Source organism: Monomorium pharaonis, chromosome 9 (genome assembly GCF_013373865.1).
Source record: "Monomorium pharaonis isolate MP-MQ-018 chromosome 9, ASM1337386v2, whole genome shotgun sequence".
In the NCBI taxonomy this organism is placed as follows: domain Eukaryota; kingdom Metazoa; phylum Arthropoda; class Insecta; order Hymenoptera; family Formicidae; genus Monomorium; species Monomorium pharaonis.
Genome location: NC_050475.1, coordinates 18,862,895 through 18,886,218, shown reverse-complemented (window position 1 = coordinate 18,886,218; position 23,324 = coordinate 18,862,895). Strand labels below are relative to the sequence as shown.

General features: G+C 38.6%; 1 protein-coding gene across 21 annotated transcripts in view; it reads left to right on the top strand.

Moving 5' to 3' along the window:
* LOC105835059 (cAMP-specific 3',5'-cyclic phosphodiesterase) overlaps positions 1–23,324 on the top strand; it is a 330,289-nt gene that overhangs the window by 257,128 nt on the left and 49,837 nt on the right. For 16 of the 21 annotated variants that reach the window (XM_036292358.1, XM_036292364.1, XM_036292362.1 and 13 more), the window contains 3 exons: positions 3,699–3,887; positions 6,157–6,189; positions 7,330–7,350. In XM_036292358.1, coding sequence (XP_036148251.1) covers positions 3,699–3,887; positions 6,157–6,189; positions 7,330–7,350 — 243 coding nt within the window. The other 5 variants (XM_036292353.1, XM_036292355.1, XM_012678013.3 and 2 more) reach the window with 5 other exon arrangements.

Below are 23,324 nucleotides of genomic sequence, written 5' to 3'. Positions count from 1 at the left end.
GATGGAAGGTTCATCATATACCGTTGCTCTCCTGCCGGCGAAACGGGGATGGGAAATGAACTCGTAACCCGAAATCGATAACCGAGACCGTCAGCAATCACGAGCTACGCGGATGATCTGAAGATGATACGCGCATGTGAGCGTGTATGTGTATGGGTGTGTGTGTGTATGCGTGTTAATTGCGCGAATAGGAACGGTGTATTCGCGCGTAACGCACATTTCCGATGGAATTCGCACGCGGATGGAGCTAGCTGCGTTAAATCGGCGTGCTATATCAATTAGAAGTCTCGGTAAACAATCGATACTACTCTTGCGGCCGTTTAATTGCACGCTGAGATGCGTAATTAATTAATTGATAGATCTGGATCAATTAGCGCGCGGTGGAAGGGAAATCGCCACGGATATACCAGTAAACTGGTCGTTCTATAGTCAATTGTCCGAGCAATTCGGTCTATTCCTTTGACGCCGTCTGTTAAAGTGTTCATCTCTTAGCGTTTATCTGTGTCTATGTTATACACAGTTTAATCAATCCTCATCATATAATTGATTAGCAATTGACTGGTGAAATAAATAGTAAATCCGATTTACTTATTTATATACTGAACTATTTTGTTTGAATTAATCGATCGTTGATTACGATCGTTGTGATAAATGATTCAATACGTCATATCGTACCGAGATTTAATAAATAATCGTTCACCGTTGCGCGTTTTTTTTTCCGGAAATTGACGACAGCCCGCTGAAACTAGCGATTCACGTATATAAATATGACATCTATTGAAATCGCGCGTGGATTTGCGATATACGTAGACACGCGAATACTTGCTTACGGGCACGGGCTCTTTTTTGTGCCGAGTGCCGCCGAATAAACGACGTCAAATAAATAATTTCTCGCAGCGGCAGATTTTCTGCTGCAATTTAAAACGGCAGACGTCAATTGTGCCATACTGTCGAATCGATTGTTGCACGAATTAAACCAATAAATTGTTTGGGTGAAGGGCCCTTATCTCCCGCGTCCCAATGCGCGGAACGTTCAACGTATGAAACTCGTTGAAATTTTCATCGGGCGTTCAGCATCGCGTATTTCGAGTCTACCGTAACGACACGTCGTCGTGTCGAAGGTCCAGGATTTGGGGAGATTTTTTTCCCCTCCCTCGGAGCGCCGCGGATAGGCGCGGCCTACGAATCGCGGAAGTGGCTATTAATGACGTTTATATCTCGGCAGGCAACAAATATTGGCCGTCTAGGGCTGGGTCCTTCTGTCCCACGTGCAAACAAACGCGCCTCGTTTGCTCGTATCTCGGCTCGAGGAATGTCTTCTTCGCTCGCGCTGTCCGCAAAAAAAATCGCCCGAGTAATTGTGAAATAATGTTCCTTTATCAATCGCATTCACGATCAAATTGCGCGCGCGCGCGCGCGGGGAGGCGCGCAATCGCGCGGCCGCTATCATTGACAACCGCCGGGCTATTAGTCACACTGAATGGCAAGGTTACGAGATTAATCACAGTTTACATAATACGACGTAACGATTGTTATCGTGCGCGGTAAAAATGTAGTCCGCCGCGCGGCTCGCAATATTCCGTCGATGTAAACAGAAAGGAAGGAAAAAAAAAATTTAATTAAGTGACGGACGCATTATTGCAAGCGAACTACCGTGACCGCAGTAACTGCTTGCTTCCGACTTTGCAGACACTTTGAAAACATGCAATTTCATTGCTACAATGCCGCGCAGACCGTGGGCAATAATAGTACAGACGGGGAGTATCACAAAGCTATTGTATTACCGCTTAGCCACGCTCGTTTCACGAGTTCATGCGGCTCGAGACTTCTTCCTAATGAAAATTTAATTAACGTCTTCTTGACGGAGAGCTATCTTGATAATTACATCTTCTTTCGTTGATTCTCTGCCTTTAAATCGACAAAAATTATTACACACCCGTTTTGCGGCAGGTTGTTTTACACGGGAATTCGCGAGAGGTTGCAATAAACGTGTGAAATGGAAAAAAGAATCACAATAACGAGCACCTAGGCTAGACGTAATCGTCACTCCAGTTAGTCCGCTAGAATTCCCGCGGGTCTTAACTAGATATATTTATGGCGCAACGTGAGCTAAAAAGGATACAACTCGACGTCTCTTGGCATCTTGTAAGAAGACGCCTGCACGTCGTTAGCGTAATAAGGAAGATTTTGCTGCCCATTTTACGCTTCATTTAATTAAGGTCGCTCACGTCGACAAATTTTTCTTCACCTGCAACGTGTTGATCGTGGACGGCGGCTATAAATACGCGGGAAGCATGCCTCATCTATCAAGTTTCTTAGATCAATCTAGTCTTTTTTTTTCTCTTATTTAAGTATTTACGTAATGTGTATCATTAAATTATTTTTGCGTTAATTAATGTAATTTAAAAAATTACTAATTACTGCGAAAATAATTACATTAAGTTTCTTTGGACTAACATATTTTTTTCTCAAATATTATAATATGCTACTAAAGAATTAGTTCTGCTTTAATTAATATAAATGAGAAGAGAGTTGCTATAAAAATAATTATATATTAAAAAACGTAAGTTAACTGAAACTTGATCCTTTTGCGGGTTGGCTTACAACATTCGCTAAAAATACAAAGTAGTATTCTGCAGAATTACAGAACAACGATAATGACGTACGCGGAATTGTTTCCAGGACGTCGGAGAATAGTACGTACGAATTTTACGCCACTCCTATTGCGAAATGGACCGCACACCGCGTGTGCGTATTTCAGATATTTATTTTCGTAGAAACGTCATTTCACTTAGGTTTCTCAACTACCGACACAGGTCTATTTCGGTCTATCCGATTCGCGTCTGGATGGTCGAAGACCTCGGAACAGCTGTTTCCATTGAATCCCAAGTCAAAGATTAAAACTCGACGAAGTTAATCACGGTCGCAATTTTTCAAAGAGAAATACGTGTGTATTTAAGAAATAAAATATGACTACATATGAAATTATGATTGTTACGAAGACTAATGAAGACTAATGTCTGAAAAGAAATTCAGAAACCCGACAGGAACGATGGCACTTGATTAATGAGAAAGTTCGAGTGAAGCATATAGTCCACGAACTCGCGAACACACCTCTCGACCAGGAGAGTACAGGGATGCCTGACAAAAAAAAAAAATCAATTTTGTTTACTGCTTCTTGCAAAATCGGGCGCGATACATTTATATAGACTACGGAAATTCATGAAGGTGTCCGGGTTCGCCATCAATATATTTTAATGCGCGCCCCATTCATCACGCTCAGGATATCGAGGCGGGTATTCTATTATGACGGTATATTACATATTCCATCTTCTTTGCGCAAGATCATAAAGCACAGGCCATATTTTGTGTTTCCGCGCACGGCACAATTCATAAACCTGTTTTATCGGGGCGCCAGGAGCAGCAGTTTCACGAGCGAAAAATTATTATTTACGCGGCATGATGCGTAGATTTATGTGAAATATCCCGTCGCTATATAATAATTCTCGCGCCGCTGACGTCGGCGATCCAGGGATTACTAACCGAAGGCCAGCTGGGGGCGAAGTTAGCACTTATCCCTCAAACTGTGAACCCTTCGTAGAATAAAGAGGGACTTTGCGCTCCTCACGTGTCCCCCGAGATGGCGAATAAGATCCTTGTAGCTCGCTCCTAACGAGAGTTTACGTTTCCCATTACAGTTTCGACGTGGAAAATGGCGCCTCGACTCTGGACGGCGGTGCCGGTGGCGGCGGCGGCGCCTCGCCGAGCGCGGGACTCGTTCTCCAGACGCTGCCCCAGAGAAGGGAGAGCTTCCTGTACCGGAGTGACAGCGACTTCGAGATGTCACCGAAGTCGATGTCTCGAAACAGCTCCATCGCTAGCGAGAGGTGAGCATCCCCAATTTCTTTTTCTCCGATAGCTCTCGGTCTCTCCTTATACCGCGACGTTACATAAATCGATTGCCAGTAAATCGGGGCACTTACGTGAGTAACGCGGATAACGCGTATTGGCGAAAGTTACTTCGACGCTACCCGGGCGAAAAAGTCCATAATACCCCTTTTTAAATAATATGCCCGCGAGGGAGGATTTATTAAGCTTTACGAGGAATATAAGAGGAAATCTCGAGGAATATCGAGAATCTAGAGGAAAGTCGTGCGCAATCGCGGCCATTTATTCGTTGTAAAACGCAACGCGTGATCTCGGTAACATTTGTCATATTTTATTACGTCGTACTTTACTCGCAAATGCACGCGCATTGATCAAATAGTTTCGTAATTTATACTTGTTCGATGTTCCGATGAAAAGAGTTTTATTCGTGAGATGTTCGACGAATAAAACTCTTTTCTTATTCTTCCAAGACAGCACACAGACGTTTCAAAAGCGTATTAAAAATGTACGTATTGGACATTCTGTATGTTCAAATCAGATCTTTAAACATCTTTAGAACATTTTAAAGACGTCTCGTATTACTGGAAATTCTCAAAAATGTCCATTTTAGGTACTAAACACACTAAAATTTATTATGGATCTATTTTGATTTAAAAATTAAAAAAAAAGATAGGTGTAAATGTCGTGTTTTTTAATGCAAATTGAAGTTAATTTGTTAGCAATTTATTAATTGCAAAAAATATACTAATAAATTAATAGAACTTTTGATAATTCTGCAGTTCTATATTATTACAATGTCATTTCGTAGATATTAATTTGTTGCTGTTTTGTGTACTTTAGTCAAATCTAAATACTTGAATTGAAGTTAAACCATTTTATGTATTTAAGTTAAATGCATAAATACTTGAACTAAAGAAATTTAATTAAGTTGAAAATTTTAATCAAATTGACAACATTTTTTTCTCAGTGTAGTTTATTGCTGTGCTGTCTTTTTTCCATGTAGTATTTAATTTCAAACCTTTTGCTAAAAGTTACAAAGTTACAAAGCGTCGAAGTAGCGTTCGGACGATTGGAAATATACGGAATACAAATTAACACAACTTTGTACAGGAAGAACCGTCGCTCTACTTATTCATTTAAATCGCACATTGTGAATTGTCGACTTACGTTGATCGCCAATTGTTCGCTTAAGTTTCAAAATAATATTGTAATATACACATGTTTTACGAGATTAATATGCATGCGTGCACTTTCTTCTGTAATTCTACAATTGCGGGCCTAGAAATTTCGCGCGTTTATTCGGTCACAAACGAATCGCAATCGCTCATCTCGCTCTGCTATTTTACTCTGGTGGTGATATTAATCTGCAATATCGTTGGAGATTGTGCGGACGTTTTTGCGACAACGAAGAGAACGCGTATCGATAATGCAGATGCCTCCTCCGAAGCTACCACGATAGCTTCGGACGGAAGCCGATAAAATGGAGAACGGAAGAGACCCCGGCTGGTGGCGCCGGCAATGGCTGCCGGCAAGATACCGCGGCAAGATATATTTCATACGTTATCTTCTCTCTCGAGAGAGTTTTGGTTGATAAATGACTCGGACGGTTAACACGATTGTGTTAGCATATGCAAATCGTTATAAAACACACATACTGTGTTTCAAACTCAAGTTTGCCATAACTGAAAAACAGATCCTCCTTGTTACGATGGTTATGGACGTGCTGTATCTTCGTTGTCTGTAATTATAATTTATGCGTCCAACAATCTCACAACTGTATACGTAAACAGTGATACGTTTTTTCGCTTTTGTGTATCTTGACGAAGTATCTCTCTTGATGGCGGTGATGCTTACTATATTGATTCTTACTTTTTTCTCACACATATCTACTTCACTTACACACGCACACACACATACACACACGTACGTTCAATCGTTTTTACAGCGAGATGATGTTTTCGAGTGTACTGCTATACCATAATATATAATAATAATTATTATTATTATAAGAAAATAATAAGAAGAAAAAGAAAAGAATAAAATAGTGATAATTATTTATAGAAATGAGCTGTATTCGCTTTTTTCAATTTGATTAATTTAAATTTTTATTTTATGCAATTCCAACATTCGATATCTTAAGGAGTGATATCATGCATTGACGCAAACCTTGGAAGCATCATCTGTCCGCTGGCGTCTATTTAAGTGTTTTATCGTCGCTAGTGGGTGTTAAAGTGTGACGATATGATGTATGTGATCCTTGGGTTGCAGGTTCAAAGAGACAGAGCTTCCTGTCGAGCGAGCGTATGTACTCGATCCTATTATCTAACTTATTTTGTTTTATTTCACATTTAGATTCCACACTAAACAAGTCATTCTACACCTCTCACCTCTCCGTACATGATCACCGATGTAAAGCAACGTCCTAATATTTCACTAATTATATTCCACGTGGGATCAATTTGTTTCCCGTCTAATTTTACGAGCATGTTACGTTTCCGTGTAGAATTGTTTTATCATTATTGTGATTTTATGTTTTAACATTATCGTTTATCTTTATCGCCGAATTTAAATTAATTTCTATTTCAATCAATTATATCTCTTTTAATCGTGATTGCGTCATGTAGGTAAAACGTATATTTAAAACATGAATGACAACATTAATACAATTATTAATAATAACAAATAATTGTTATTTCCAATTTTCGAGATGTTAACAAAATTTTCCGTTAATTAATTGTTAAAGATTTACAGAGCGGAAATTATTACGAAATTATGATAGTACTGTGTCTATGCTTATGTGAAGAGTCATGACTACTTTGTCGGGACGAAGTCTTTTTAATGCTTTTAAATTGCATCCGTTTTTGTTTAATTCCATCTGGTGGTCACGGAACCAAGTAAACAAATTTGGAACGACATAGCTCGCATCGACCTCACGTATACGCAACGAATACACACAGCTTTAGCATAAGTTATGCAAATTCCGCGCTTACGCAACAACGACATCGCTTTACGATATACTTCTAATATTGCTGATAATATTGCTGATTTAGAGCGTAGAATTAGATGGCTAAAATGGGGGCAAAATCCCCATGTTGAATCTCGTTTCTATACTGTAGAGACGTCGTACAAGAGATTATTCGCTGCGTAATAATATTCTCTTGCTGCTTTCCGCCGGTCTTTCAGTTCAGAGTTGAAAGTATTCGAATATTACATCGCGTTACTACTTACTTGTTAGGCTTGCCTATATTATCGTGCCTGGCGAATTTTGTTATTCTGTACGGTAAAATACGAACATATGACGATATATAATAGTAATGTTTGTTTGAACGTTGAATTACGATAATCTTTCACGTTTTGTGAGTTAAGCATTAAGTATTACTAACCGCATGCTGAACATAGTTGAACGTTATCGAATAAATACGAAATATTTCTTATTTTCAGGATATTTACCGATCAGTACAGGTAAGTTGTGCATCATCACGTAACTTAAGTATCATAACTCAAATCGTTTGCGACGTCGTAGCAGTATGATTGAATGATTGTGTATCGATTGTGTGTCGATTAACTCTGTCGATTAACTTTGTTCGATTTGCCTTGTCCGACACGTAAAATCCATATATTTTGTACAAGAAAAAGCTTTAACGCGAATTGTTTGCTCATTGAAGCGGAACGATGCAACCATGAGAGAATAAATTTGCGGATGCTTCTCGTGCGGTATTAAAATAATAATAATTATTATAATTCGCGAAGGTATCAAGAAAATCCACTAATGGGGGAAAAGCTCTTTTTTTGGGGGGGTAGTTTGTTAATTCTAAGGGGTTACATCTTTCTCACGTAGTGAGATGTAGCTCCGAGCCCATTATAATTTACAATACGTCCTCTCGGGATTATTGTGTGCCGTGTATACGTCGGTTATTATTCCGTCAGACGTATTGCGACGACAGGATTTTGCATGCGGGTCTCATTTTACGATAGAATGTGTGCAACGTGAGTGCACACGAGTGGAACTGCAGGCTATGCAAATATTTTTATCTAAAGTGGCATTAACGCACGAATTGATAGTATAGGACGCTTTTCACTTGCATATCTGCCGTGACGCATAAACGCCTACCGTCTTCCGAAGAAACTAAGTATTTTGATAGAAAAATTGATATTTTCTGTTGATGGAAAAGGGAAGTGGATGTGGATGCATACTCGCGTGGCTGCTTGTAAATAGGATACATGCTCGAATAATTAAATCTCCATGTCTCATGAAATCGTGTTTTAATGAATTAATACAAGTAAAATTTTGATATTTTATTTTATACTCCTGCTTGAGCGTTATTAAATAGAAAAAACGGTGCTATTATGGCTTTTGTAGGTATAATGACTGTAGGTAAATGACACTCGTAATATCTCCGTTGTTAATGATGAGTTCTAATAATTGTTTACGAAATTATGTGTCAAATTTTTACAACAAAACACACTGTGAACAAGAAACTAAAATAATTTAAAAAATTTATTTCTGTAGATAACGACATTTGTAACATGCATTTCTATTTTTTTCGACCTACATATGCAGTGTCGTCACATTTTTATATTTTAAGTGATAAATATCTCATAACTCTTAGTCTAGAATCGATGAAACAACACATTGACGTAATCTATAACTTTTCAATTCAAAATATAGATTATTAAAGTTATTGTACGAAATGTAAATGAACACCATCTACAATAATAATTAATAGCTCGTTGAATTCTGCGCGATTGAAAATTCGCATTATATCGAATGGACGGCGAGTCGACGATTTAATTATTTAAGTTCTTCAACTGTTACGAAGGAAAAGACGCGATCGCCGCTGTGTTTCGCGTTCGCGTATGCTGCGTTTGACGTGCCTGAAATTAGATTTCCCCAAGAGCGCGGCTATTATTTCCGGTGTCACGATTTAATCGCCGTTAACGGCACTGCGCGGACACGCCCCGATCGTGCGTCTGTACCAACTTCAGTTACAACTTCGTTTACGATCGTACAGGAAACGACCTTCATATACGCTACTTTCGAGACGCAGCAGAAGCGACGGTTGATATTGCGCTCGCAGGGGTTGTTCCTTCCTCCCGCCTAGGGAGGGACTTTGTCACCTCTGCGTGGCGACGATACGCTTGAAAAGTTCGAGCGCGACACGATGCGACGCATCCATTTAATTATAAGACGCAAATCACTCGGAAGATTGCCAGAGCAACCCAGGAGCGATCTATCAAAGTCACGTGTTTCAATCCTGCGATTCTGGAGGCCGTCCAACCCAAACTCTTCTCAGATTGAATGAAAATAGCTGAATGGCTCATCTAAGCGATGGAATTAACTTTTGAGCACTGCGCAAGCAATTTCGTCCGATAATCGCCCGATAATCAGTTTCGAGGAATCTGGCTTGACTGCATTTGGGAAAAAAAAAAAAAAGAGCGACATCTGATACGATCGCAACTCGAAATTCCTCCGTTCGTAGAAAAATCGGCGAAACAATTGGCTGTATTGTGTCGTGCGTGATTGTATGTGCGCGTGCACGCGTGTACGTGTGCGCGTGTGTGCGTACGCAGTGTGACCTAACTCTCGTGACCTAGTCGATGTTATAAACTAGACGGACTGAATGCGCTTAATTATTGCGTTCGTTAGTCTTCTACGTTGTTTCACGCGACGCCGAACGTCGTAACAGAATTGTTTACCCGCGCCACTCGAATAATTGTGTACGCGTAATACGGCACGGCACTTCATCGCTCCAATTCTTTCGTGGCGTTCTTTTTTACTTTGGAACTCGTATCCGCAACAGTGGATACTTTAAATGAGCGCCCGCGGAAGATCGGAATTGGAAATATTATTCGTCACTCTCACGTTACTTCATCAGGCCCGCTTATACATTCGTGCAATTACAAACAGGAAGTGATCGTTCTATCGGACGGCTATTTTCAAGAGTTTCTCGTTACGTAATTCCACGTCTGGTAATTTTGCGTAAAAGAAACATATATATATATATATATGCATATATGCAAAAAATGGACGTGTAATGTCCGATCTCAAATTTTATCTTAAAAAATCAATATTGATCGACGTATATCAAAAGACTGGATAACTTTTTTTTTTTAAGCATAAGCGAGTTTATTCTCACGCTTATGGAATACGAGCTGTGGCGGGGAAAAAAAGGAAAAAATACGTAACTTTTGAAAAATGCAAACAGCGCTTTAGCATATGTAAATTGTTTGCGCAATTCGTTTATATTTAAGACATATTCGCAATGTACGGGATGTAAAATTCAACTTCTAATATGTATTCTGTAGAAGCACGCAAAATATTATGTTCTGCAAAAAATATCCTCAGAAAAAAAACGAGATAATTTGCAATCGTGAAAAATTCTATTTAGGCATCAAGAGTCGCGCTCGTATTTTCAATGACGAATCGTAGTTTCGTCGGTAACTCGAAATCATGTTTGCACGATGCTCTCGTACGCTTGAGTGGATCTTGATGATTTCGAGATCATTAATAACACGTCTGTAAACGACGCAGACGTTCGAACAACGCGCCTGTAAATTTTTTTGTGCCGGTGAAAAAAAAAACACGTTCGCTTTGCGGTGACTTGCAGGATGCTCGACATACATGTTGCGTACTGTACCGCTTTACGATCTCTCACAAGCAGTAGAGATTGCGTCAGAATGACAAAAAAAAAAAGAATATTTTTCTTCTAATGAAGAGCGCTTTGTTATTTAAATTTCTGTCATTAATTTCGAAATTTTGGGCACGACGAAACAATAGCGAGAGCACAAAGTAAAAAATGGATGAGCACAGAGAGAAAAAGGTTTTTAAATCTGTCAGAAGTCACATGAAATCACCAACTTTGACGTGATGTTGCGTTTACAGCCTCTAATATAATAATTGATGTCCGCTGTGTTAAAATTCATTGGATATCCAGTGAATGCTTTTTTCTCTTTCTCCCTTTCTTTTTTTTTCTCTCTCTCTCGCTCTCTCTCTCTATATATATATATATGCAGATTGAGCGGCCACAATTAAAACGGTCTGTCGGCTATGTATTGCATGTAGTAATAATTATGTACTGCAAAACCCGCTGTAAACAGAGAGAAGTATGCATTGGAATAGCGCATAAATTTAAAGATCACCGTTACAAAAGCCGTACTCTCATATTCCCTCGGAACATTTTACGTTAAAATCGCGAGATCTTTTTTTGTTGCTCTAGGATTAAATGTAATCATGTGAAATTATTAAGGGAGTATTCTATCCAGAAAACGTGACCTATTTTGAGGAATTTTCCTACATACATCTACTCGTACATACATACATATTTAGTAAATATCTACAAACTTTTGTGAATATATAAAGTATTTGCTTATTGCATGAACTAATAAGATAAATGAATAAACGTTATAAATTACTAAAATGAAAAAGAGTATTAAATTTTTAACAAAATCGATAAAATTTAATATATAAAAAAATATTTTATTTATAGATGTCAGAACGATTCTCGTAGTTTATGGGATAAACAAACATGTATTTTACGTATGCAAAAGTTGAAGCTGATAGCCTCAGTGATTTTTGAGAAATCGTACCGGGCAATTCGAAACGTGTATTTACCTTCAAATTTACATAACTAGAAAATTGATAAACATATAGGTATGCCAAAATTTGTGGATATTTATTAAATATATAAAAGTAGATGTGTATCAGAGCGTAGGGAAGCACGTGCAGCGGTTTTCCTTTAAAAAAAAACATCCCAAAAATAGGCAAACTTTTTCGCGCTCCAAACTGGAATATGCTCTTTCAAACAATCTCCAAATGAATATTCAGAGCAAATTTTCAATTCCACGTGTTACAAGCTGTCAACTTGGACGCTTCTACGGAGGCGGCGGAAATCGATTCCGGATTGATCGAGGGACGGACCCGCGGCTATGTAGAATATATCCCGCGCATTACAATCTCTCTCGGATGTAACTTTGCCTTCCCTCCCGACGATAGCTCCCGCGACCGCGCGCGTTCTGTAACTATGTAACACTAGTCCCGCGGCTCTGTAATCTGCCGAGCCGTCACGGCCGGGCATACGTCAGCGGCGCGCGGCGTCGCGGCGCGTAAGCACGCATATGCACACATGCACGGGCCCTCTATCTTTATTCATCCGTCATATCACCTGAGAGAACACACGACGGCTCCATTCTCGACGCGCCGCGCGCCGGTCGCCAGGCGGAAGGAGCGTGCGGAGCGACGGGGGTGCCCCAGGTTGCGCAGTGCCGGCTCGCGCACGCTTCCCGCGCAAATCGTCGCCGTCGGGAAAGCCCCCCCCACCGCACCATCCCCCGTTACCGCGGGGGAAATCTCTGCGAAACCAGACCACCCCGGCCAGTTCGACATCGCGGCAAACACGAGGTGATCGACGGCGATACAAGACACCGACTCTCGCACACGCCAGCGTTCTCCTCCGCGCTCACCGCGCGCGAGTGAACGGGTCTCGAGATTTGTGCGTGTAAGTCGCGCGTTTTTCTTTCTTTTTTTTTTCCTTTTTTCTCTTCCTCAGTATTCTTCCCCCCCCCCCTACCTTCTCCCGCTCTCGTGCCGGGAATTTTCTCGGAAGCATCTTCCGCGAGAAGACGCCGACCGCACGCTAAGACGATCAAGCTCGAAAGCTCTCGGCCGAGAAGGAGAAAGTTTCCTGACGTGTTTTGTGCGAGACTCGAACAGCTGGACTCGAAGAGGGCTTTTTCCCCCCGGCGGAGGATGTGCCGGCGCGGCGGGAGATTTGGATAATTTTAGAATCAGCGAATATCTCCTAGAAATGTTGGCGGTGCGCGTAGAAATTATCACGTTTTCAGGGACGAACAGTAGAGGCGTGCGGTTGCGTTCAGGTTTCATAAAACTAAAGTGAATTTTGCTTGAACCGTACGGGGAAAAAAAATTAGTGGATTCGAAAATGTGTCGGAAAACGTTGAGTTTTTTCCATTAGTCTTTTCTTTCTGCTTTCAACGTAATCGCTTCGGGATCCCCTCGGGAAATCAAAAGGTAATCGCGACGATCGCGTTGGCGGAGATACGCGGATATGATTTGTACAAATCTCAAGGCTAATAATATATGTAAACGATATAATAAATATAGAGGAGATATCTCATAGAGTTTGTCACCGGGTTCTCGAGATTGTCTCCGTTTAACCAGTTGCTGCGCGACACAGCCCGGCGTGCGCGATATATCGGCTTTTCATTACACGAATAATTGGGCAACGTGAGGGCGGTGAGGGGGAAAAAAAAAACAGTGCTGCGGACCTTCTCTGATCGGTAGAGGGAAAATATTTGCGTACGAGCTACTCGTCGCGATATCGAGAGTTCGGAATTATCCTTTAAAGTTGGACAGTTCGTTTAACGAGGGTATAGCTGAATATACAAGCTGACGTACAGGTTGAAATTGTTAGATCGGTTAAGGGTTTTCCCCGGGAAATAGAGAGAGAAAGTAGAAATGCTGTTCGTCCGACGACGCGCGGTCGAGAAATAGCCGTTTTTATTGATTATTGATTGCTTTTGCTTAATCCTCGATTTAAGCACTTGTTTGGATCATTTATTACCGCGGATTGTATCGCGATACAAACCTCGGTTGTTTTTCTGACGCGTAGCGCCTATTTGTCCGTGACGTATACATCTTATTATCAATTATCGTGTCACTCCGATCATAAGAGATTCGACGTTCTAAGACCAGGGGATTTAACGCCGCGATAAGAATTACGAGAGGCTATTTTTGGAAATCTTTATCGATTCTTTTGCCGATTGTTGTCCATGACGCGTATTGTTAATAGTAACTGATAAGGCTTCGATTATTTGTAAGACGTGCAACGTCCTGTTAAAACGAGAGGAAAAGAGAGAGAGAGAGAAAGAGAAAGAGAACGTTATATCGATTGTTATGACGAAGTATATCTTGCGACGATTTTCTGATAATATTCATTGGTACAGGCCGACGAATAATCTGATAAGGGGATGAAAATTAAATAGACCTAAACGGCTTACCATTAACGCGAAGTGGCGATAAAGTCATCCGGATTAGCTTGTCCATACGATGTCTTACGCGTGGGAGAAAGAAAGCCGCATTCGGCTTCGTGCCCAAACGAAGGCTGCAGCGCTATTACGTAACAACGTCGTTTAGTATCGCGGACTATTTTGTTAGAATCTCAGTGGATCGTAATAAAGCTCCCCATTGTGTTAATCCGACATGACACGATCCGGTATGGCTTTGCGTTACATCATCGCCGATGTAATGCGGGAGCTTTTGAAGTACTCTCAAATGAAGCGATTGCAAACGACCGACCGACCGACGTCACGATCGCGCACAATTGTTGCGGGCAACGTAACGCAACGCGGCCAATCGCGGAGAAAGAGAAATGGATTATGCGTCATTGCGCGGGGCGATAACAAAATTGTGATCACTGTGAACGCTCGAGTCTGCCTTTACGAGTCTGTCATTAAACTACGAGTACCCCGAGAGCGTTATTACATTGTTATCTTGCGGTGTGTGTTTATAACTTTTATAAATATTGCACGGGAAATCTGTCGAAGCCGCGTCTCTTGTCCACGTTCTCGTTTTGAAGGATACGCCTATACTTACCTTTTATCCGCAGATAAGATATCGAATGTCGATTGCGATTCCCATGTTCGAGAAGGTTTTCTAGAAAAGGAAATCTCCCCTAACATGCCGGTTAGAAAAAAAAAACGCGTTTGCGCGTGTCGAGTTTTCCTCGTGTTCGGATATTAGGGTATTGAACATGCAGTCACCAGCGAAGTGTCAAGTATCGACATTTTGACCTCGACCTCGCAAGAAGCTATTCGTATATTGTATATGTATAGTTCCGTTTGTCGAACACACGAGTGATTCACATTTGAGAAAATTCCCCGAATATAAATCGGCCCACTGACGCGAAAAATTACGTTAATTACATATCATTAAGGAAAGGCAAAGTATTTCAGATGAATTCTTTTTGTACACAACTGTAAGCATTTTACTGATATTTTCGTGGGGTTGATTTCGTGGAATCGGAGACTTGTCCCATTAATAATCGTAGAAAATATATAACTTGATATTTTTATTTAACCACTTTGATTTTATTACATTGTTCCAATCTGCTCTCGGATTACGTGTACGATTTTATTTATAAGTTAGCCAATGTGAGGGCTATTTAAATCGCAAAGTATCTTTCGCAAAGGTAACTTCACGTGACATTGACCTTACGAAGCGACCTTTAAGCGCAGTAAAATCTGAACGGTAAAAGTGTTTGCCAAAAGAAAAAAGCGTTTCCTTTGATTATTTCTTTTATGCTGTCTCTCTTTTCCAATTGAAATCGTTGTAAATCGGAACGTAAAAGTCGCCAACGCATTGATGATGAAATACGTGGAATAAGCGAAGCGTGTGAAACGATATTTATTTAACATTCTTCCGCTCGTTTCCGCGTTATTTTCATTCAATCGATTCGCCATAGGAGGGAAAAAGAAACAAATAACACGCGAATGCGTCACGAATAGAACGCTACATAACTCGTAACAGAAATATGTTTACGATTGTTAGTGACACATTCGCGACGTAGAGGAACATTCTCGAGTGCCGGTTTTCCTTGGGTAAATTTTTGCCCGAGACTGGTATGCTAATTCATCGGTAAGAAGCCGTCGTCGGCGGCGTATAATTATGCACGTTCAGCATCTTTCCGCCGGGCCAATTTTTGCGTCTCGTTCCCGCTTATCATCCGATTGCAAAGCAAAAAGGAAACGCTAATGGATCGAAACGTATAATTGTCGCAAGGATATATTGATCGATCCTCTTACAATGTCTCAAGCTCGACAAATACGAGAAACGGAAGTGATTGTCTAGTTTTACGTAGAGAAATATTGGAAATTTTCCTTCGACTTCTTTTGCCTCGAGTGGAGTAGTAACGGTGCTTCTTCGCGCAATATAGCATCTCCTAATCCGGCTTCATTTACGAGAATGTGTATTCGCCTCGTCAATTTTATCGTACTCTTGAACGAATGATTCCGCCGCGTACCTGTTCGCAGCTTTGCCCGGGGGACAAGTGGGGTTGAATCTGCTCGCCGCCAGAATGCTTAATTTTCGCTGATAAAGGGACCATTCAGCCCTCGGCAAAAGGGCCCGGTCTAATTAGTTTCATTTGGATAAGTTGGTGCTTGGCCCGGTTTATTGTCGCGCAGTCGGCAGCACGGGTTATAAAGTGGCCCCTTCATTGTTCCGTACGCGATATCGTTCAATAGCAGCCCGAGCAATAGTGCACTATCTCTTATCGTAGGGAGGGGACTTTTTATCGCCTATCGAAACGCGGACGAAAGGAGTTTCGTGTTTGTTCTCGGTGGAGATGTATTTTAAATCACGCATACGAAATTAACTTAAAGATCACGATAAAATGCTTTCTTATAATTAAACGGGTAATTATATATTTTGATAAGCGGTGTGATTAAGGTCTCCTTGCCTTACGTCAGTTGCACTTTCGTGTCGTATGCACTCGCGCCTACGCGCGGCTGACAATACACGTCGATTACTATCGCTATTACGAAATCAACGGCACGATATTACTTAATATAACGGCCTTGAGTGTAATCTCTGCTCTAATCAGGTACTTGCCTCGTATCGCGATTTATCTATTTACGAGGAGGTGCAATAAAATAATATGCACATCAGTCCCGTGTGTCTCAATTTGGTCACGTCGAGTGTTGATTACAGAAGACACACATTTTGCGCCGCTGATCCGCGCGCAGTAAAGACGTCATGTAATTAAGTAATTAAATTCTATTATTGCAAAATTACGGACGGCAAAATTTACCCCTCACTATTTTGTCCGTTCTTTGTTACGTCACGGACGGGGCCGATTTTAATTATCGCGGTTCGTTCGAGCCTCGCGCATCTCGCGTAATTTCTCGCATTCGAGTCTCGCACTTCCGCGTTACGTCGAAATTATTAAAAAAAAGTCAGATCGCTATTACAAAACGCGCTTTTCCCGACACAGTGCATCGTTTTCGACATGACAGGCGTGTATTGTGTGACCTTCCGTGGAGAGTGAGCTGCGGTAATCGGGGGCGCATCTTTCAACGCCTCCTCCCAAGTGGTCCCTTCTCTTCCCTCGTGTGAACCGGCCCGAGGATATTGAACAAAGAAGACGTAAACGCGGCCTTGCCCTTTCGAGGCAACCTCCATCGATCGGCGGACGTTTCATCCGTGCAAACATGCGTCCCTTCTTCGGCATACGTTTACGTGGCATAGGAGCATGAGTCGCGTCCGCACGTCACCGGGACGCGATGAGGCGACGTAGGTCGCGGGTGAATCGCGTCAGCACAAGGCGGTGAAGCGACTGAATCCGCGGATCCCGCGGATAACGTGGGGAAACGCGCATGTGGGAACGTACACGACGATGAGGAACGTATAACGCGATGTCCGACACCAGCGGTGGCTTGATAGAGTTCATCGGGTCGTCCGTCGGCGGTGGCGTCTACGGCGTCGGCGGCGGCAGTGGCCTGAAGAGATGCGGGGGTGGCATGAGCTCGCCCGCCCTGAGTGCCGGCACCATTGGCGCGACGGGCGGACTACCCAGGACCATGTCGACCTCCGCGCTGCGAGTTCGACCGCCCAGGAGAGCGGTCTTCTGGGAGCAATGCTTCGACAAGAGAGACTTGTAAGTCCTCCTTATCCGATCGATGCTTTCACCCTTTCTCAGTCGCCAGCGGATTTTTCAGTCAAGTCGAAGAGGAAAGATCTTGTCTCCCGATAAAGTTTCACGCGGGAGGAGCTTTGGCTATGCGGACGTACGACGTGTTTCGTGTTTAAATCCATCTTCACAGCGTAGAGTCTTGCGATATACCTGTAAGAGAGAGAGCTACCGAATGCATACCGGTCGCCTAAATCGTCGCCTCATTAATTTGCTTAGTATGAGCAACATTTAGTGATAAAAATTAATGAAATGAGATAATATGACAAAAATTTAACAGATTAAGCTTGTTTTGTGCGATCTATAAGAACATTTAAAAGATCTACAATTAATGTTTATTTTTGATCAATTTATGTACCTGATAATAATGCTATCTTGCAATTTTATATTAAATTTTTATATTTTTATGACAGAAGGTATATTGAAGGTGTTGTAGAATATTTTATATTTATTGGAAATCAAAATTATAAATTGATATTTTTATAAATCCTATCAAGTTTTCTAAACCATGCGACCACAAATTTTATTACAATAAGTGACATTAATATAAGACTGACAAATGATAATAATAATAAAACTAATTATTGATATCAATAAAATATGTCAATTAGAAAATTAAATTAAAGTCAGTTTTATTTCGATGATTTTTCCTTTTTAATTATTATTATTAAATATTATTAAATATATTTGATTCTTTTTTCTGATAAATTATTAATAAGTGTTAGTTAATGATTCTTTATACTTTAATTATCTTACTTTATAAATACGACACTTTTAAAAGTGATATGATTTAGAAACTCACAGATACAATTTAGACGACGGTTGGCCAATCACAGCTTTTGCAGAAAGACTTAATAACTTAATAAAACCGTTATTGGAAAGATTAAATATCACAATATCTAAATATTAGATTACAATTTCCTTTGCGTACAAATCAATACTAAGTGGGAAATATGGTAACAAATAGCGTAAGGGCATGCATTTAGCAAATCTCCCCTATATATTTCTGTCGTTCAAGAGCGATTTTCTTCAATTTTGTATGCATTACGCGACATGTTTCGCATAGATACGTTAGCGCTGTACTGTTAGAGCTTCGTGATGGGATATTGGAACAAGTATCCTGTGTTGTTATAGATTTCCTTAGTAACCTATATACAGGTAGCTTTATGAGTGTCCATCCATTCTTGTACCAGAATAGATGGCCCGATAGAATAATTTCTGGAAGACTAACGGTTGACAATGAGGACTGACATGTAACCCACTTTTTGACTGCAATAATGTTTCGTAGGAAATGAATTGTTCATAAAGATATCCAACAAAATGTATGATGAAATTTAATCTTGAAATCTCGCAACGGTGAATATTCGAGAGATTGCATACGAAGTGCACGGATGACGCAAGGTTGGCTATACGAAACGTATAGCCGCTCGATTCCACAGACTCTGGATTACATCAGTGTTTGATAGAGTTGAAATTCTATCCCGCACGATGCAAAAAATATCAAACTTTATTGAAATGATTTGACACTGTAGCCGTGTAGCGAATAGTCCGTCGAATCTTGTCGAGATTTTGATAAATTCGGATAAAAGCGGATAAGCTGTTAAATATAACGATGTCGTGAATTAATGTTACAGACAATATAAATACTACTTTTGCTGTATGTTCTTTTAATAATAAGTATTATTATTTAGAAAGAATATTATATACAAGTATTATATACAAAGATTATCATATTGTACTTTCTGAGAAAGTAAAAAGCTTTTTTGTGCATTTTTTCATGTCAAGTCAAGTCTGCGATTATTGCGCAGTAAAACATATTGGCAGATGTTCAAGGAAAAGGTCCGCGAAAATTTGCTTGATTTTATCAGGTCGCAGTATATCAATTTGGTATACTTTTAGCGCGCTTTACCATTCGTCAAGTATAATACAAGCTAAATCTGATTAACATATGTATGTGTGTTGCGTCGGGGACGTGCCTTTTGGAAAATGGCCAGCCGATCGTTGGTTTGGAATTTCGCGACTATACGTAACGCTTGATCCACATAAATACGTGAAACATCGTTCTGTTGGGTGGTATGCCAACCACGAGTCACGGATAACAACGCGCAGATCGTCATTTCCGCAAAATTATCCTTACCCTCGCTTGTCATTATCGGACGTTATTCAAGGAGTATATGAGGCGAAGTGATCTGAATTCTATTTTGAGACCACGCGATACTTAACGGGATCCTTATGTTAAATTACGACACAAGACATGATTATGTAAACGTGGTAATTATACTGAATTAATCAATGCGTGAATTAATGAGAGTATGCATTGGAAGGAGGTCAAGGGAAAGATTTACGTCATTGTGGAAAAACATATACGTGTTCTAGAATTGTGTGTAGTTTTATAGTACAAATAGCGCTTGGTCTTTTGGATGGAGAATTTCATTTTTGGGTAATAATTATAATAAAATGTGAATTGTAATAGAATCGATGTTTATTAATGCATTAATTCTTTATAATGCTAAATATTTAAAAATAGGCTTTAGCCACATGATTTTTATTTAATAACAAGAACATTTTAATTTTATGAAGCGATAATTTTTTAATGAAATTTATATTTAAGTTTCTTTCGAACTTATGAATACATATAAAAAAATATTAATTTTATTATTAAGAAAAGCAATTACTTAATTTATCTTTTTAAAAGTAATTTTTAACAAAGAATTTTCTTGATAACAATCTTAAAATATATTTATCACAAATTTTAAAAAATTATTATGTGCTCAAAAAAAGAATTTATATTATAAAATTTTATCGAAGAAAAGTCAAAATAATAATCAAATCAATTTTATGTTTTAAGTTAATATTTTTGATTAAATTATTAAATTATCTAGAATTTAGAATATAATTTGAATAAATTTTTTATGCTTATAATGAATATACAGATTTGCGGTATGTGTATGCATTTTTGTTTGTGTGTGTGAATTTAGGAAATATTTGAAACAAGTGATAATTAATTCAAGAAATTTACAATATGCATTTTTCTGTATGTACACACAAAAAATTAAGTATTATGTGTTTCATGTAAATGATGAATGTATATTTTATAAAACTATTATCAAGAAAATTTTCTTTGTAAAGATAATTATTACTTAAAAGAAGAGGAAATTAAAATTTATTTACTTATTTTAAAATTTAATTATTTTTCTTAGCACTAGAATATTTTTCTACTAGTTGTATTACTAATTGTATTACTAATTATGAATTTAGAGAAATTTTAATAGCATTAACTACATATAAGTAAACCGGATTTTTGCTAAGACTTATGTGTATGATTTAACGTGTAATTTAATTAATAGAAAGATAACGATAGATTCTCCTTGAAAAACAAGATTGAAAACTATTAACCTATACATAATCAAACGAAGTTTGCAAATTGCACACTAGAAATTTACATCCTAAGTTGCTTGTTATTTAGAACGAAGAGTTCTGCAAACTCTATTAACAACGCGTTCATTAATTAATGTTTGTCAGGTATTCTGTACTGAAGCGTAATCTACGTGGTATTACTTAGATCTTCTGAACTCTTCAAATTTGCATCATCAATTTTTAATCGAGAAATGTCGTGGATTTGATGAAATAATAATTGCTCGATCATAGAGTGCATTTTTATAATTATACAACACGTGCTATTTTGCAATTATTTTGCATTGACGGTTGCATTTGAATGATCGGAATTCAAATTTCTGTGGTTCAAGAGCGCCACGTCCGTCAGATAATCAGATGTTATTCAGCGAATATTGCGTTTCATATTCCGCTTGCTTGTCAGTTTGTCAGGACGGTATGGCGTTATCTGGCCTCAAAGTGACACGTTTGTGTACGTTTCAATCTTGTCTGCATTCCAAAATATACTTTTATGCCTGCTTGCGTGATCACAATATTTGGCTATCGGTTTCCTCTATTATATTACCTGTCAACTATTGATTTACCATCAATTATACAGATAGACCCTCGTAAATATATGTATATATGTGTATAGATCGTTTGCCATGTTCAAAATAATTTCATTATTGTTATATTAGGTCGTTTCGTGCAACAGACCCCACCCCAACAATTAATTTATTAATTGACATTAAATTGGTGGGTCATTGCCGTAAAGAGAGCTATTCCACAAAACAGGAAGAATAATTCACGCGATTTATATGTAGTGGAAGTTTTACAACGTGTGAAATTATATACATAAATTAAATTCAGTTTTATGTCAATAAAACTGAATTTTCTCATAGGAATTGTATTTTCTGCCACTGGTGCAATTCATTGAACAGTGAAAGAGGACCTTTTTTACTATATACATTTACTGGATTCGTGCTGACATTAAACGAACATTCCTGCAATTAGTTGTATTACGTAAATAGTCGCCAGCATATTGAAGAGCGTCAGAAAAGACCTAATGAAAGAAGCATTCATGAATGATGCCATTTAGTTGATGATTATAAAACGAGTAATTAATTATTTCATATCATTAATCAGAAATTTGCTCAATAACACAGGTAATAACCGCAGAACTAATTAGCAGCGTTATTAGATAATAATATTGTAAATGTTTAATACGTACAAGATTCTTTGCGCAGTTGACAAAGTAGCAATAGCAATATTAAAGTATCATATATGGTAAAGTATGCAATCGAAACAAAAGTATTCGGTTAACTATTCGTTTGATTTCATCTGTTCAGCTTTTGAAAAGCGACAAACTTTTCATCAAATTTTTATTAAGAGAAAATTTATTTTAAAATAAACAAAAAATTAATTATTTCAAAAATTTAACAGGCCATAATATTTCAGAAATGTTGTATTTTATACTCTCTTTTTATTCTATTTCTCTACATATTGGAAAATATGAATTAATTCGTCGGAGATAAGCTCAATAAAAGAGAATCGATAGTTGGATATAAATATAAAATACTGCTGTTACTCGAAGAAAAATTTGCTAAATGTATAATGATTTACATAGAAGTCCAAATTTTCTAAAAAAGAAAAACTGGAAGAGTAATTTATCGCGTGCTTAGGAATTGTACCGGAAATGTGTCATATTTCAGTGAAACTTTATTGCTTACTTTATTGCGCATAGATTTTATAGAACAGAAAAAGACAAATGTGCGAAGAGAGAGAAATATCACTTCTTATTTCGTTGTTTTAGGGTAAACTCGGGTAAGATGGCCGTAATTTTTTTAAATGCAAAAAAACGTACTTTTATTTTTATTATTTTTTAATAGCGTTTAGTATATTACTTCACTGAAGCTTTAAGTATTAAGCTTTAAGCTTAAGCATTAAGAGAAAATACTTGATAAAATTTTTTTATTAAAATATTGAAACATGAAAATTGGCCATCTTTCACAACTTTTCGGGAAAAGATGACCATAGTATTATAGAACAGTTGGCTATATATTTTTTATATACCTAATATTGATAGAATACTAAAAAAACTTATAATTTTACATATTTAGTTTTATTGCCACATATTATTACATATTTAATTTTATTTTTAAACATTTTTAATATTAAATGTTTACACACAAGTTTAGGATTAATTTAACTCATTGTCATTACTAAAAAAAAAAACATATATGATATGTCAAATTAAAATATTAAATGCACAACTTAATTCTCGTCTTTTTTAATAAAATATATACATAAACACCTATCTAATCATATCATGGGCTATCTTGCCCAAACTGTGAGAGA